The sequence below is a fragment of the Engystomops pustulosus genome, chromosome 9 (assembly GCF_040894005.1).
Source record: "Engystomops pustulosus chromosome 9, aEngPut4.maternal, whole genome shotgun sequence".
Classification (NCBI taxonomy): Eukaryota; Metazoa; Chordata; class Amphibia; order Anura; family Leptodactylidae; genus Engystomops; species Engystomops pustulosus.
This window is the reverse complement of record NC_092419.1, coordinates 8,864,444-8,882,389: the sequence shown is the minus strand read 5'-3', so window position 1 is coordinate 8,882,389 and position 17,946 is coordinate 8,864,444. Positions and strand designations below refer to the sequence as shown.

The window sequence follows — 17,946 nt, the reverse complement described above, 5'->3', positions numbered from 1 at the left end:
TCCAAATTAAATCAAATCAAAAGACAGGGGGGTACTGTCTCCTTCAGGAGAAAACAAGGTTTAATATCCAGAGGAGACACGGCTTCTTTACTGGAAGATCTGTGGATCTGTGAAATAGCCAAGCTCAGGAGCTGGTCACAGCAGAGATAGCAGAGAACTTGAAGAAGTCTAGATGCTTGTTAACATCAAAATAGCATTGACCTTTAGGTTATAATATAGAATGTATTCCCTTAAATCCCTTCTTATCCAATCCCTTCCTTTTCTTGGTTGAACTTATTGTAAATAAATCTTTTTTCCACTGCATTAACTATTTAAGTATGTATATGCAGGGGGGAGGGGGGTGATGATGGACGGAATACAGCATATTGTGAATAGAAATATATAAATATAAATAATTTAAATTTTTTATTTGTTATTACCTTTTTAATATGTAACCAAATATTATGACAAATATGTTTGCCTATAACAGTTTATTGGAGGATTGGCCACCCTAGACGAGAGCTGTCTTTGTGACTTCGTAGATTGCTTCCTCATAAAGAGGAAGGAGGTTTGTTTGTAAATAAGGGGAACAGAAATACTTCCAAGGTAACTCATTTAGAGAGATTACAAAGCAGACAAAATACAACATAATAACATAATGACAATATGTGTGATTTATTATCTCAATGAATTTCTTTTTGGGGGTGTTGTTGGATCAACGGACTGAGAACTGTTACTAAATCCTTTCTTTTACTCTGCTCAAATGTTTTGTTTCACCTTGGTGGATGACATAGCCCAGAGCCCTACCACTTTCAATAAAAATTTATATTACACAATCCATATATTACCAATTATTTTCTTGGCCATTAGTGGATCCTCGGTGTGATGTGAGTTGCCAGTTTTATAGGAGGAATCAGCTGAGTAGGGCTGGGGCCAGCACTGGCCATAGCCGAGCCAGAGGGGGGCCCAAATAGGCTGTAAATACGGAATCCATGGGGGTGAGGGGGTTATATCTAATGAATCCATAAGGGCTGAGATGGGCTTTACATAAAATAACCATGAGGGGGCTGTATATAAAATAACCATGAGGGGCTGTATATAAAATAACCATGAGGGGGCTGTATATAATATTACCATGAGGGGACTGTTTATAAAATAACCATGAGGGGGCTGTATATAATATAACTATGAGGGGCAGTATATAAAATATCCATGAGGGGGCTGTATATAATATTACCATGAGGGGGCTGTATATCCCCGCTACCGGAGACAGCAGATCTCCAGCGGGAACTGCAGACCACGTGGCAGAAGTTGGTTCACGCTATGGCGCCTGTTGATCCCGCTGGAGATCTGCTGTCTCCGGTCCTAGCGGGGTCCTATGTAAGTAGGGTCCGCTGCCCTCCTCCATACATAGGGCGCACCAGACTATAAGGCGCACTTTGGATTTCTAAGGAAATTCTAGGCTTTTATGTGCGCCTTATAGTCCGGAAAATACGGTAACCATGAGGGGGCTGTATAATATAACCATGAGGGGCTGTATATAAAATAACCATGAGGGGGCTGTATATAATATTACCATGAGGGGGCTGTATATAATATTACCATGAGGGGCTGTATAATATAACCATGAGGGAGGCTGTATATAAAATACCCATGAGGGGCTGTATATAATATAACCATGAGGGTGCTGTATAAAAAATAACCATGAGGGGGCTGTATATAATATAACCATGAGGGGGCTGTATATAATATAACCATGAGGGGCTGTATATAATATAACCATGAGGGTGCTGTATAAAAAATAACCATGAGGGGGCTGTATATAATATAACCATGAGAGGGCTGTATATAATATTACCATGAGGGAGGCTGTATATAAAATAACCATGAGGGGGCTGTATATAATATAACCATGAGAGGGCTGTATATAATATAACCATGAGGGGGCTGTATATAATATAACCAGGAGGGCGTTGTATATAAAATAACCATGAGGGGGCTGTATATAATATTACCATGAGGGGGCTGTATATAAAATAACCATGAGGGGCTGTATAATATAACCATGAGGGGCTGTATATAATATAACCATGAGGGGGCTGTATATAATATAACCATGAGGGGGCTGTATATAATATAACCATGAGGGGCTGTATATAATATAACCATGTGGGGGCTGTATATAATAAAACCATACGGGGGCTGTTTTTGCTACTATAAACTAGGAAATATTTTAGGGAGACTTTAATGCCGCCATGTGAGTTTACAAGGGGGCCTACTGAGGCTTTGTCACCCCGGGGCCTAATGAAACCTGGAGCCAACCCTGCAGCTGAGTTCATAGCTTTGTGTCCTGATGATGATTTGTAACCTTCTGAGAGACCTTTAAAGATATGTTTGTGCCAAATTCCCAGCAGTTTATTGGCTTTTGGCACACACAGATGTTTGTATTGCCAGTGATTGTCCTTGTCACCCAAGATCAATCTATAAAACAGGTCACAGGTTCAGTAGGACATGTTGGTTTACGACTGTTTTGAAACTTCATACTTGAGTTAGGATCTGCATGGTTTATATTATCCGAACTTGGCTTTGAACTCCCATGATCCTTGTGTGTTATTATATGCAGTCATCAGACCATCAAGGTGCCACAGACCTCAATGTCCTGGCCACCAAGAATAAATAAACTTTGCAGGGTTACAGGCTGTAGGTGAGCGTTATCATACACCTACATGATGAAATCCCGATCTGGTGTAGAAATGAGCCGAGGAATGCAAACTTTCACTTTCGCTGCAGTGTGTAGGGGGCGTGGCAGGAATACGGTGCACCGCTCCACTCCTCCACCGGCTGTGCCGCCTTCACCCCTATCCGGCAATAAACTGGCACGAAGAGTATAATAACAACAATACCTGGCACTTCACAAGTCATTGAGATGATTTCAGGGCATCTACGCCAGTTTTCTTCCATAGAGCCCTGATTAATGTCCCCCTGTATTTTTAGCACTGTAGGACTGTTTTAATTAAGCATAATATGAAGGGACACAACTTGAAGCCACTTGTTCTACAAAGTTAAATTTATACCAGGCTCCCAGATATAATATATTGTTAATTGTATTAAAGGAAACCTACCATCTGATTTGATGCATTTTGAAGCAAATATACCTTGAGAATGCTGTAGCTACACTGATGCAGGATCATATCTTGGTTAATCCCTGAGCTAAGTGTTTTTGCTGATAAAACAGATATAACACTATGATAATGAAGCTCTGCCCCTATGGCTCCTTCAGCGCTTGGGTGAGTTTTTCTCTGCAGGAGATGATGGTGCAATCACTTTTCTCCCTGCCAGACAAAATAATCAATTGCCGCACCATCCCCCAGCTGCTGTGTATGAGTGATCCAGCTCAGGTTGATTAGTGCTTGCAATTCCAAGCTCTGATGTATTTATCTTGGCAGTCATGCTGTCCCAGCTTTCTCAAGGTCCTGAATGTTTTAATTGCTTTTTTCTGCAAAACCACTCAGCTCAGGGATTAACCAAGATATGATCCTGCATCAGTGTAGCTACAGCAGTCTCCAGGTATGTTTGCTTCATACTGCACCAAATCTAATAGTAGATTTTCTTTAACTTCTTTGATATCAGGAAGAGACACCTCATGGGCTCCAGAAGGATCCTGGCCCCAGGTACAACCACAACCTCTGCACCCCATTAAGCAACACATCTTACTATATGGCACATCATAACAGTGGGGAGTTGATAGGAGGGACCTGTCCTACCAAATATCTGCTCCTAGATAAACTAATAAAAAGAAATCCTATGCATGGTGGGAATGTCCCCCTAAGAGTTCACAATGCAAAGAGAAGTCTAACTTTAGATATGCTAATTGGACATCACTATACAAAATTTTAAATGCAAAGCCATAAATTATTCTTCTTCCCAAATGTTCTCCATTTCCATTTCATATAATTTTCAATATTATCATTGAAATATGAATATTAAGTATTTCGATAGAATATTTGTGTTTTAGGGACATTTTAAAATGTGTTTTACATTATATAAAATGTTATTAACTTTTTTTCCACTTTAAACATACTTCCATTGGAACGTCTGACTGCTTGTTGAAGCTACGGCACTGATATGTTAAGGTATGATGCATGTGTAAACAGCTACTGGAACAGCCCAGGGGTACATATTAGACCTCGGGGCTGCCAGGGGAAGGATCGGATTTCCCCATGAAATTGCACGGGGGGTTGGGGGGTGGGAGTTGTGCAAACCAGGGGGACACACACAGAATCCCATTACACTCCACGGTTATGTTTAACCACGGCATGTAAGGGGTTATCATCAGCGATCCAAGTTATCTCCGGTTGAGGGGTGTTAGAGCATAGGGTCAGCTGTAATATACAGGTGACACCCACTGGCACCATCTCCACTTATGCGCCAGATGCAAGAAGTCACTTGCAGTACTATTACGTCCCATTGCAGGAAGGGGTTAAATAATTTAGTCGGTGGGAAAATAAACAAAACCTATAAAACTAAACAAAACACTTAAAGAAATTATATTTGGGGAGGGAAAAGAGGAAATGTGGTGGGATTGGGGGGGGGGCAACAATGCAATCAAGAGCGAGATTTAATGTATGAAACTCAGAGTGGGCAAATATGAGGACCAGATGTCATTGAATGCCCCTTATTTTCCATCATCAGCGGCACACAATTCCATATGCATGATCAGATTTAGGCTATTTTCACATGACCCTATGGGGGACTTATATACGCCATTTGTACATCCCCCATAGACGGCAATGGCCGCATGGCAAGGTACAGAAGCGGTACGGTGCCGCACACATGCAGCTCCGTACCATCCTGTAGCCAGGAGAAAGATAGGACATGACCTATCTTCTCCCGGTATACGGCGCCGTGCGCCATATATCGCTATGGAGAGGGGCGGGGTGAGCAGCAGTCACTCCCTCCTCCTCTTTCCGGCACCTACATGTGCCCGCCGCACTACTACGGTGAATGTAGTCTTAGTAAGGTCTATGACATTCCAAGTGAGTTGGCCGGAGCTGCAATCCCAGAAGTAGAGGTATAAAAGATTTTTTTTTTCTGCTCAAGTGAAAGGCCGGTGGTCAAACAGCTTTGTCCAGTTCCAGGAATATGACAAAATTCAACGCAGTGCCTACATAGGCGATGCCGGAGATGTTGCGCGCGCACGGTCGCGCAGCGCCGAAGCGTCTTCTGCTCTAAAGTTTAAAAAGTGTTAAAACCGCGATACAGCAGTTTATAACACTAACGAAAGTAAGTACCGGCACCAGCTCACCCTGAGCTCACCCTGAGCTGGTGCTCGGTACTTACTGCTTACCCCGGCCATTCTAACTGGTAGGTTTCCTTTAATGTATTTTTTAAGAAATGTTTCTTTGTAGAAGTGTTTAGTACCATAGATTGTGTTATATAAATTTTATTTAGAGTGGTAGGGCTCTGGGTGAGAAAATAATAGAAACTAGCAATGGATGTAGAGAGGAACATTAAAACACTGCGCACCAAAAACTCTTTATTGGGTCATTTTTGAAACAGTCATCACATACAAAGCGAAGGTGATGCGTACCGGACCATAGAATGGAGGTTCTTACTCGAGAAAAGCACAGACATTTCTTAAATACCTGTGCAAGCCGTGTAATCCCCGAAAACGGTGCACAGTCCGTCAAAAGTGCATTGCGTGACCCTTAGTAAATGAGCCCCTCTGTGATTATTGGTATTTTTTTCAATGTAATATTTATCATTTTATGTATTTGATTTGGACCCTATGGGGTTTATTTTCTAAGGGTCCGCGGATCGCATTTCCGTCGGACTGTTCATGTTTTTCAGGATTTGCGGTGCTGGGACAGGGATGTGGAAGGGGAATGTGTGCACGCGATCGGATTGTGGCACAGCTGCGCCGCTTTCATGTGACAGAAATCGGGGGAGGGGGGGGCGATCCGACTGATTCGGACTGAGCGTGGGATTTAATATTCAAATTGTGTCGCAACTAATGCACTTACATGCACCAGGAAGAAGAAGGTGAACTCCGGGGACCTGAGCGGGGAAGCGACACATGCAGGATATCGGGCGCAGGATCTTAGTGACTCCCCGCACAGCGCATTATACACGGACAATGCACTTACATGCACTGGGAAGAAGAAGGTGAACTCCGGGGACCTGAGCGGGGAAGTGACACATGCAGGATATCGGATGCACAATCTTAGTGACTCCTCGCACAGCGCATTATACACGGACAATGCACTTACATGCACCAGGAAGAAGAAGGTGAACTCCAGGGACCTGAGCAGGGAAGCGACACATGCAGGATATCGGATGCACAATCTTAGTGACTCCCTGCACAGCGCATTATACACGGACAATGCACTTACATGCACCAGGAAGAAGAAGGTGAACTCCAGGGACCTGAGCAGGGAAGCGACACATGCAGGATATCGGATGCACAATCTTAGTGACTCCTCGCACAGCGCATTATACACGGACAATGCACTTACATGCACCAGGAGGAAGAAGGTGAACTCCGGGGACCTGAGCGGGGAAGTGACATATGCAGGATATCGGATGCACAATCTTAGTGAGTCGTGGCACAGGGCATTGTCGTCGGTCAACGCACAGCGGGGATCGCGACAGGACCAGGTAAGTAATGTGCCCTGATATGTTTGAAACACTGACATCTCGGGCAGTATTTTCTTCTACGCCATTTCACATAATTCTGTTATTGAATACCAACCTTCATTCAATGTCCTTCTATTTGTGATTACAGATTTTTGCTTTCATCCTTTCCCCTTGGTGGTCTCTCTATTCTCTTTTTTGTTGGATTGTTGACGCTGTTTATAAAAAAATTACATTTTCCGTAGAACTTTCTTTTATGGCAATGAACTAAAATATGACAATGATCTGAGAGGAGTCATGTGAGCTGCTCTTATACTTTATTGCTGAGGTTTTATCTGGTTGATAATAATAATCGTATTTTCCATATATTAGGCAATACTAGTGTAACTCTGACCTCTGATATGAGCCTCTGCCCAAACATGTTGTATCAGTGCCCATTACCTGCCAATATATAATTACAGAGGAGCTCAGCACAGACAGAACTCTAGTCCCCGGGACACAGGATGGCTCTGAGCATTGCAGCGACGCTTCTCCTGACCACTGGGGTCACCCTACTAATCTATCTTATAAAGTGGTGGCATGGGGTAAGACAGAAGAACCTACCTCCAGGACCGACCCCTCTACCCATCCTGGGGAATCTCCTACAGATCAGCACCTCTGAGCTACCACAGTCTTTAGTTAAGGTAAGTAAATGTAATTGCCCTTCTACTCCTGTTAGGTAAGTGGTTTTATAGTAAATCTATCTATAAATCTGTTCATAAAATTGCTCAAATGTTATGGAGATAAGATAATAGAAATGTGTCGCCTTGGGCTGGGCGGTTTGCCATATACAATTAGAGTATATGCTAGATATATCTAAATATGGATGTAGTGGATAGAATATTTTTTGGTGAAAATGGTTTCTTTGGATGATTTGGTTTTAGTGTCCAGCACCACAATCTGCCTGCAGCGCCCCCGCAGTTGTAATAAAGAATTGCATGGTTTTCATTATATTGAAAGCAACGAGCTAACTGTTTTGTATTGTCCTCAGAGAGACTCTCTTTGGCTTATAAGGTGTTATCCTAAAATAAGACCTTCCCTTTTTTTAGCTAAGAATCTTTTGTAACAAAGCGAGAATTGTGCCTCGGGCAGCACTTCCTCCTGTCTGCAGGGGGCAGCAGTCTTTAGGAAATAGAGGCAGCTCAGCATTCAACAGGCTGAAGTTGACTCCAGCAGTAGTGAGTCGTGTCAGGGAAAGTTGAGAAAGGATAGAGGTATGGCCGCTTTTTCTATCAGAGGCAGTGATATTGATTCACAAAGGAGAGTCCCCTGACTCTTCTGTTCATGTGTGAGGTTCAGAAAATTACAAAGCAGCAAAACCGAAGCATGGCAGTCGCGTCAGAGAAGTGTGTGGGGGAAGGACATGCGCCCCTGCACATTGTGACCTACTAGTACAGCTATGAGCAGCTTCATTAGCCCTCCGATGACATCATGAAGGGAACCAATCGGCAATCCAAGATGGGGCGCCCATTGGAAGCACTGTTAGGTACCACTGTCGGCTATGACCGCACCACCTAACAGGTTAAATCCAGTAACACAGCTGATACCTGTCACGTATAGAGAGGGCTTAGCCCTTGTATATAGTCATAAAGCAGTATGGAAGTGGTTAACATGTCTCTCTGTTTATGTAAAAGAAAGTCTACCAGGTGGACATATCTCCCCTACCGAGCTTTGTTTTAGAGGACATCTATGACCAGAACCAAGGATTGTAAACCAAGCCCACTGACATACCGGTGTGTGCACCCTCGGGCAGGATCTGCCCTTCTCTTACATGCTTAGCTGCCCAGGTTTTTACAAAAAAATGCTTTTAAAATTATGCAAATAAGGCTGAGGGGCTTCAGGACCCATAGGTGTTAATGGAGCCTGTCTTATCTGTCTTATTTGCATAATTTTTAAAGTCTTTTTTCTTAAAAACGAGGATATAGGAAGCTTAAAGTTGAGTAGATCCTACCAGAGGGAGCACACACCAGTATATCCGTGTGCTCGGTTTACAATCCTTGATCCTGGTGGTAGATGTCCATAAAAGGTAGATGGGGGGCTGCTATTTATTCGCTAACCTCAGGCAGTAGAAGTATTAGGTGCATACCTGCCCTAACCCGCTTCACTTCCAGGTTTGGCCAGGGGTGGCACAGAGCAGATGAACGCTGATATACTGCAACTGGATGGCAGAGCAGTGTGAAAACCAATTAAAAAATAAAAACTAAATACATATTACATGCGCCATTTCTTTATATGTTTTCTATATCATTATATGTTTTTTATCTCTTTGTAGCTGAGCGAGAAGCATGGACCTGTCTATACCCTCTACCTGGCAAACTTTCGGACAATAGTACTGACCGGGTTCGATGCGGTGAAGGAAGCGTTGGTGGACCGCAGTGATGCCTTCAGCGATAGAGGAGACACAGGAGCAGGAGAATTTCTTCAGAGGGGTTTTGGTAAGAGTTATAGGAAATAACAGCTTAAAGCTTCTACTTCTCCATGATCTACGTACGGAAGCAGTTCCTGAATCTGTAGGATGATGTATTTCTTGTTTTTTAACTGATATTCTCCAGCCATAAGCTCAGAATCTTTGGTGACATCATTCTCTGTAGCACTTTTCTTGTGCTGACAGAATGGTGGCTCATCTAAGTGCTTGTAGTCAGAATGGTAGCTTAGGTGTAGTTGTAGAACAATATGTCAAATCCTTTAACTCTAAGGGCAATAACTGTCAGACTGGTCCATCAGATTACCAAAAGTTCCTCTAGTGGGCCAGAGCTCCTGCCCTTTGTCTTACTTTAGAGTTTCGGCAGAAGACAAACCATTTTGTAGGTGACCAAGGTCTATTTCTTAGGGGTGGACGAAAGGTTGATCACTATAATGGTGACCACTATGGGTAATATGATACCATTTTTTAAAGTAATCATCTAAGTATTTTTTAATTTCTGAAGAAACCCTTTAACTTACAGGAGTCGTTGCGAGCAATGGAGAAAGATGGAAAATCCTTCGAAGATTCTCTCTAACAACTTTGAGAAATTTTGGAATGGGAAAGAGGAGCATTGAGGAAAGAATCCAAGAAGAAGCCCGATTTCTAGCTGAGAAATTTATGAAGGATAAAAGTGGGTAGAGATCCAAAAATATTAGTCTCATACTCTCAGATTGTCCATAAGTATCAAATAGCTAATATTTAACGATTGCTCAGAGCCACCCATGTTTACATTTTTTGTGGTCCATAGTATTTTCATTTTTGTATTATATCCTACAGCAAGACCAATACATAACCAACTCTTTTGTACTGAATAACAGATGATCCCATTGACCCAACACATATCACACGACTGGCTGTTTCCAATGTCATCTGCTCCATTGTGTTTGGTGAAAGATTTGACTACGACAACCAAAGATTCGGGACTCTTTTGTCAAATATTAATGTTCTTATTCAATTATTCACTGGTGCTTCTGGGCAGGTACGTTTAGAGACCGTCTAAAATTTATATTGAGGGAAATGTAATTAACTTAATTTTCCAACAACAGTCACTTCATCATAAGTCCCACTCAAATGGAAGGCAACTAGTCCGCAGTAACCTGGTTTGGCAGTTTACTTCCTGCTCCATTCTTAGTGTATAATTTGCTGTGAATGATCTGTGGAAGTGCTGGGTGTTAGACTCCCATCAATCTGATGTTGGATACTTCTTCATTGAATGTGTTTGGAATATTTTTATTTTAGTGCAGGGTATTACACTATTAACGAATGGCAGGCTCTGTATTAGGTCATTCCCTCAAAGGATCCAAGTTGCCAAGAGACACCATGCCAAGTGATGTTATGCACCAACCACACCCCTGAAGCTTACAGGCTAGGAAGAAACCCTCTGTTTTTATCCATTTGTCATAGTCCTTTTTTCCGTCCTCATCTTTGTCAGGATCTAAAATAGTGGATCCTCTGTGCCACCGCGAGCAATGGCGTAAACCAGAGCCCCCCACAAAGCGGGATGTACTTGCAGCGGCAAGGTACCACCAGGTCTCTCCACAGGCGCAACTTTGCCAGCGGTGGTGGCCAAGGTGTGGTACTAAGTCGTGAGGCAGAATCGTGGTCAGGGAAGGGCAGAAGGTTGAGACAGGCAGCACAGGATCAATGTCAGGAACAAGGCAGGGGTCCGGACAGGCAGCACGGAGTCAATGTCAGGAACGGAACCAGGGTCACAACAGAAGATCAGAAATACAGCAAATCCCATGGAATAGCTTTCTCAGAGGCACTGGGCACAAAGATCCGGCGGAAAATGCTGGGAGAGACAGGCTTTTATCCAATTCCCTCAGAATGGCCCGGACAAATCAGCGGTGTGCTGGCCCTTGAAATCTTTGAGACCCTAGGAGGCAGGGACGCGCATGCCAGGCTGCTGGAGCCGGAGCAGAAAAGACAGGTAAGACAGCGGGGAGGGGAGCTGGGGATTGGAGAGAGACACGGGTGTGCCCACAATCCAGGACGTGGGTCACGGGGACACCCGTGACAATCTTCTTGTTGAAACACATTTGACATCTTTGCAAGTAAAAGGACAATTGGAAGGTGGTACAACTACGGGATCTGGCCACAAAGTGTTTCTTGTATTCTGTAACCATAGAAATACAAAACATGGTATGAATTGAAGAAAAGTATGTCAACATATAAATGCTTTTTGCATTTCAGCTTTTTAACATGTTGCCAACCATAATGGCCTACATCCCTGGTCCTCATCAGAAGATCTTCAAAATTTTGGACGAGCTGAAACTTTTTATTAGAGAGATAGTGAAGACCCACCGGGCCACCCTGGATGAGAACTGCCCTCGCGACTACATAGATTGCTTTCTTATTAAGATGAAAGAGGTAGGTTTTTTTTTAAATAATATTATTTCAATGACTTACACAAACAGCTCTGAGCTCTCACATTAAAATAATATTACATTTATGCTTTTCAGGAAAAAAAGAATCCAGACACAGAATTTCATGAGGAAAACTTAGAGGGAACGATATTAGATTTATTCTTTGCTGGAACAGAGACTACAAGCATGACCCTGAGATATAGTTTTCTTATACTCATGAAATATCCAGAAATACAAGGTAAAAACTTTAATGCTCTTCAATGTGTTTTATTTATAAAAAGTAGCAGCGCAGTTCTCACCTACTCACCTCACCTACTTCACCATGATCCTCCCAAGGGTGGTGAACTATAGAGCGAGGTAGAGTGCCAGAAGAGTAAGCTGTCCAGCTCCAGCAATGCGTCCGTCCTGCACACGTCTGTTAATAGAATTAATCCCTGTCTCTGTCTTGGCTTCCAACTGTATCGGAGGACACCACCATACAGTTTAAAGTTGGGCTGTCACACAGTTCAATACACTGCAGTGTTTAGTTGGCAGCTCTTATTTACCTGTGCTCGTAGCAGGGCCCCTCTCCTTGCCGGCCCGGTCACGGTCACACCTCTTTCATTCGCCATCGTTATTCCCCTGCGTCTTGCTTATGTTGTTATCTGATGGGTAGTTGTAATGCCTCATACATTCATATAAACAATGATTAACTATCAAGTCCTCTTCTATTAAGAATATGGTTGTCATGACATTGTACTATGGATAGACTATGTTTCTTAAAAAATAAAGTCTTTGTTTTGTCCTCGTAATTTCAGGGAAGATGCACAAAGAGATTGACAATGTAATAGGAAAAGATCGATGTCCATCAATAGAAGACAGGAGTAAAATGCCCTATACAGATGCCGTGATCCACGAGATCCAGAGATTTTCAGATATTGCTCCCACAGGAGCTCCCCATGCGGTCAGCAAGGACACAACCTTCAGGGGATATCACATTCCAAAGGTACAGAATGTTCCTCTTGTCAACTTGTCTTCTCTTTATACCTTCTGTCCTGTATTATACTTTTAAACTTTATACAATCTAATGTATATTGAAGAGAAATTTGGGTTCCTTTAAAGGAAGTATCTTCTAGGGACACCCCATGCCAATAAAGTTTTGGTGACCTGAAAATCTTTGTTCTAAACTTCGATTCAGCTTCTTCCCAGACTTGAAACTTTGGTAGATCTTCATTTCATTCATTCATTTTTCAGGGCACCATGGTGTTTCCCATGCTGACCTCTGTCCTGAAAGACCCCAAACAATTTAAGAAACCTGAAGAGTTTGATCCCGGACACTTTCTTAATGATAAAGGTGGCTTCAAGAAAAGTGATGCATTTATGCCATTCTCCATAGGTAAGAGTTTCTCTAGAGATAAAGCATAAATAAAGCAATCAAACAAAAATAAATAAATAAAGTAAAGCCTCCTACTACTTCAGAGTAAGGTTCAAAATACCCTATATACTCGAGTATAAGCTGACCCGAGTATAAGCTGAGGTACCTAATTTTAACACCAAAAATGGAAAAAAGTATTGACTTGAGTAAAAGCCGAGGGTAGGATATGCATTGGCCCCAGTCTGCCCCCAGTATACAGCCAGCCAGTGAATGCCCTCCAGTATATACCCAGAAGCCCCTTGTCCCCAGTATATAGCCTGCAGCTTCTGACCCCAAGTATATATACTGCAGCCCCTGGTCCCCTAGTATACAGCCTACAGCCCCCGGTCCGCCATTATACGGCCCCTCACCGATGCCCAGCCTACAAGAAAAAAAAGTGTAGTCATCTTCCGACGCCTCCCTTCCCCCGGTAGGTCCTTATCTAGCTATCGATGTTCTGGCTCCAGCTCCCTCTCTCTGTGCGGTGACATCAACGGCTTGCTGACATCATAGTGTGTTCCGTTGGCGGCACACACTAGAATTTCAACGAGCCTCTGACATCACAGTTCGAGCAACGGCACCGCATGGAGAGAGGGAGCCAGAGCCAGAACATCGATGGCTAGAAAAGGACCTACTGGGAGGCGTCGGAAGGTGAGTACACTTTTTTTATAGACTCGAGTATTAGCCAAGTTAGGGTTTTTCAGCACGCTTTTTATGCTGAAAAACTCAGCTTATACTCGAGTATATACGGTCATATTTTTTTAATGTTTGATAAATGCTGTTGAATCATTGGCCGTCTAATAATAACAAACATAAGATTGACCGTAAACAGAACACAATACAGTAAACTATGTGTAGCCAGGATGGATTAGTAATATCTAATAAAACCCAGTGGACCAAAAAGAAAAACACATGCAAGTTTTAAAGCACAAATGAGTCAAATCAAAAAACATAAACCGGTCTTTCTGCTCAAAAATGCCATTTAGTCCCAAATTCAGAGATGATGAAAAATTTTGCAGCATTAACCTCCTTCTAATATCTACAATCCAAAGTAAACACTGACAAAAAGGATCATTTCAAATGGAATAGACACTGACACGTGAGACCTAGTCTAGACTTCAGGCAAGGTCTGTAACTCTCCCGTGTGTCCTGTGTGCACCCACCATCTGGTGCCTCCAGAAACAGAGATTATGAAACAAGAGGCTGGTGTTCCACTCTGTAATCTTAAAGGAAAGGTAAAAGTAGGCATCAATAAAATCAATATTAAAAAGTTCACCCCTGGTGAGGAAAGGAGCAGTGGTAAAAAGGTCCATGCTCACACCCAACTCGAGTTTTGACTTACTTGACGGCTTATTCCGGGTCACTTGCATGCAGTTCTTTCGCAATGACCTTTAGTGGTTTACCTTCCTTGTGAGGTGAGTCAATGGGGCTCATTTACTAAGGGTCAGAATCGCGCACTTTCATCGGGTTTACCGGCAATTTCCGAATTGCCCCGGGATTTTGGCGCACGCGATCAGATTTTGGCGCAGCGGCGCCGGCTTTCACACATCAGAAATGGGGGGGGACAACCCGAGGGATTCGGAAAAACTGTGGAATTTAAAAAACCTTTTGTGTCGCAAAATCAAGCGCTTACATGCACCGGGAAGAAGAAGGTGAACTCAGGTGGACCTCGGCCCAGCAGCGACACCTGATGGATATTGGGCACACGACCTTAGTGAATCCCGGCAGACCCGAATCCTCGCCGGACAACGCGCCGCGGGATGGCGACTGGACCAGGTAAGTAAATGTGCCCCAATGACTGCCTTCTGGACATCTGTCAAGTCACTTTTCTTCCCCATGAATGTGTCGCTTACTGAACCAGACTATGGAAGCTTTTAAAACTCTTCCTTTACAGGTGTTTTGGGTTAGTTATTCTAATTTTCTGAGACAATGGAGCTTATTTACTAAGGGTCTGCGGATTGGACTTTCGTGGGGTTTCCGATGTTTTCGGGAATTGCGCCGCCATGACAGGTATTTAACTGGGTATTGTGATGCACGCAATCGGATTGTGGCGCAGCTGCGCTGGCTTTAATGCGACAGAAATCAGGAGGGCGGGCCGTCGGACAATCCAACTGATTCGGACTGAGCACGGGATTTAATATTAAAATTGTGTCGCAACCAATGCACTTACATGCACCAGGAAGAAGTAGGTGAACCCCGGGGACCTGAGCGGGGAAGCGACATGCAAAATATCGGGGGCACGATCTTACTGATCTTATCTTTCTGTGAACTCGTCGGACCCATTAAGTAAATGTGCCCCAATAACTTGGCTGTGTGCCCCAATAACTTGGCTGTGAGCCATAATCATTAACACTAACATAAGCAAACACTTGTTTCACTCTGTTCACTCTGTTTGTAATGACGATATATTAGTTACACTTTTTGAATTGAATTACTGAAATATAAATTTACCGATATTTTATTATAGAGAAGCACTTGTATTAGTCTATATCTGTATTGGAATAGGCAGCAAGGGTTTAACTTCCCTACAGTGCCTCCAGAGGAAAAGTAAAGCATTACAATGTCACTATTGAAATTTACATTAGCTCTGGATAAAGGGCCGGGCTACTTAACTGTTGATCTTTTACTGTTGCGGTATCTTCACTTCTCTTGTATGTTCCTCAGGAAAACGCTTGTGTATGGGAGAAGGCCTGGCCCGCATGGAAATCTTCCTCTTCCTCACCACTGTACTGCAGAAGTTTACCTTGGAGCCCACAGTAGACAGAAAAAAATTGAGTATAAGACCAGAACCCAACACCAATGCATCAAGACCTCATACATACAAGATGAAAGTTGTCCCTCGTCTCTGATCTGGGATAAGCTCTTGCATCATAGACGCTGAAAAATTTTAGAACTTAGAAAACACAAGGCTACTCCGATTTTTGGTTCTCTTCAATTTCAATGACTGCATTTTTTTTTGTTATGGTCATGGATGTAATAATATATGTGCTAAAAATCATTCTGTAAATGTGTGCAGGCGGTCCCCTACTTTAGGACACCCGACTTACAGACGGACCCCACTGCCCCATGTGACCTCTGGTGACCCCTCTGCCCCTGTGACCTCTGGTGACCTCTCTGGATGTTACTATAGTCCCAGGCTGCAATGATCAGCTGTAAGGTGTCTGTAATGAAGCTTTATTGATAATCCTTGGTCCAATTACAGCAAAATATTTTGCAACTACGATTGTCACTGGGGCAAGAAAATTTTTTGTCTAAACTACAATTATAAAATATACAATTTCAACTTACATACAAATTCAAATAAAGAACCAATCTATGGACCCTATCTTGTACGTAACTCGGGGACTGCCTGTAGTTATTTTGTGTTAATACAGGCAGTTCCCGGGTTACATACAAGATAGGGTCTGGAGGTGTGTTCTTAAGTTGAATTTGTATGTAAGTCGAAACTGTATATTTTATAATGGAAGTTCTAGACAATTTTTTTTCTTTTGCCCCAGTGACAATTGGAGTTTCAAAATTTTTGGTGTAATTGGACCAAGAATTATCAATAAAGCTTCATTACAGACACCTTACAGCTGATCATTGCAGCCTGGGACTATAGTAACATCCAGAGAGGTCACCAGAGGTCACAGTGGGCAGAGGGGTCCGTCTGTAACTATGGGTTGTCTGTAAGTCGGGTGTCCTTGAGTAGGGGACCGCCTGTAAAAACATTGGACTCCATTGTGTCTCCTGTCCTGTACAGTTTTTTTCATAATGTTGTTTTTTTCAGCATTTTTGGGGTTTTGAGGTTTGTATGCTCCTTGCTTGGTAGTTTTTAGAATAATAAACTGATAAAGCCAAACGTATCCCTCCACTGTTTCCATGGTAATGTATTAGTGATGAGTGAACCCAAACGGCAAAGTTTGGGTTCCTAAAAAGATTAGTAGTTTGGGGGTGGGTCCGGGTTCCGCTTAAACTTCCTGCTGACTGACTTCTATTTTGGTCATATTCTGGGGATTTCCATATTAGGGTTTATAATCAAAACTGATGAGATTTCTAAGATTCTATATAAGCAGCAAATTTCAGGTTAGCTTAATTTTAGCTCAAAGTCAATGACCTGAAAAGTTTGGCAGACAAATTTGTAGAGGAATCTTATAATCAAAACCCTTCTCAATGTTTTGAGGACACAATCGGCCCAATCTTGGTGCATTTACTACATCTACGCACATGATTTCATTGATAAGCGCGTTACATTTTAACTCGTGTGGTTCCATTAGACCGGATACAAATGGACAGTTGAATCTTCTTACTGACTGAAGAGGCTTTGGCTTAAGTAATGTGATGATTCAGGGATGTCTCCTACAGTATTGTCCTCAAACAAGGACCTTCTACTACTGGAATGATATCTTGTCTGTGTCACACTCCTTCTCTACTACTTCTACTCTGTATTAAAGGGTTGTTGCCATCTCAACTTTTTAACGGCTAGTTGCATGGACTCTTTGGGGCTCATTTACTTACCCGGATTCGGGTCTTCTGGCGGTTCAGCAAGCTTGTGCGTCCAACTTCCTGCAGGTGTCGCTGCTGCGCCGAGGTCCGCCGGAGTTCACCATCTTCTCCCCGGTGCATGTGAGTGCTTGATCTTGCGACACATTTTGTTTTTTAAATTCCACGGTTTTTCCGAATCCATCGGATTTTCCGACAGCCACGCCCCCCATTTCTGTCGTGTGAAAGTCGGCGCGATTGCGCTGAAATCCGATCGCGTGTGCCAAAATCCAGGCAGAATTCGTCGCAAAACAGAAAATGATGGGAAGTGCTGCCGCGGAGCCCTTAGTAAATTAGCCCCTTTGTCTGACTGACATGACTACAAGCCAATGGGCTGCTCCATACTATTTACAGAAGAGCCCGGACGATGACCAGAGCAAGGACACTACTGTCTCTGCGTAGGGAAGAAGTAAGCTGAGTGATACTAAGATGAGTGATGGAATAATAAGGCTGGTCATATATACAGTATTATGGTCACTGTATAGAGTAGCTTTAGAGTAGGGTAGGTAATGGGAAGCCATGAAGCTCTCTGATTGGGTTCCTGCTGCAGT

At 43.0% G+C, this 17,946-nt stretch overlaps 1 protein-coding gene across 1 annotated transcript; it reads left to right on the top strand.

Annotated features, from left to right (window-relative positions):
• The first annotated feature begins 7,077 nt into the window (after positions 1–7,077).
• Positions 7,078–15,958, top strand: LOC140077743 (cytochrome P450 2G1-like). Its single transcript, XM_072125179.1, has 9 exons — positions 7,078–7,295; positions 8,924–9,086; positions 9,597–9,746; positions 9,934–10,094; positions 11,309–11,485; positions 11,578–11,719; positions 12,279–12,466; positions 12,715–12,856; positions 15,539–15,958. Exons 1-9 carry the CDS (start codon positions 7,116–7,118, stop codon positions 15,721–15,723), a joined length of 1,488 nt encoding a protein of 495 aa, XP_071981280.1. The 5' UTR covers positions 7,078–7,115; the 3' UTR covers positions 15,724–15,958.
• The last annotated feature ends 1,988 nt before the right edge of the window (positions 15,959–17,946 follow it).

Coding starts and splice junctions, on each gene's coding strand:
- LOC140077743 (XM_072125179.1), top strand. CDS start 7,116: ATGGCTCTGAGCATTGCAGCGACGCTTCTCCTGACCACTGGGGTCACC. Junction 7,296..8,923: donor TACCACAGTCTTTAGTTAAG/GTAAGTAAATGT, acceptor ATCTCTTTGTAG/CTGAGCGAGAAGCATGGACC. Junction 12,467..12,714: donor GGGGATATCACATTCCAAAG/GTACAGAATGTT, acceptor TTCATTTTTCAG/GGCACCATGGTGTTTCCCAT.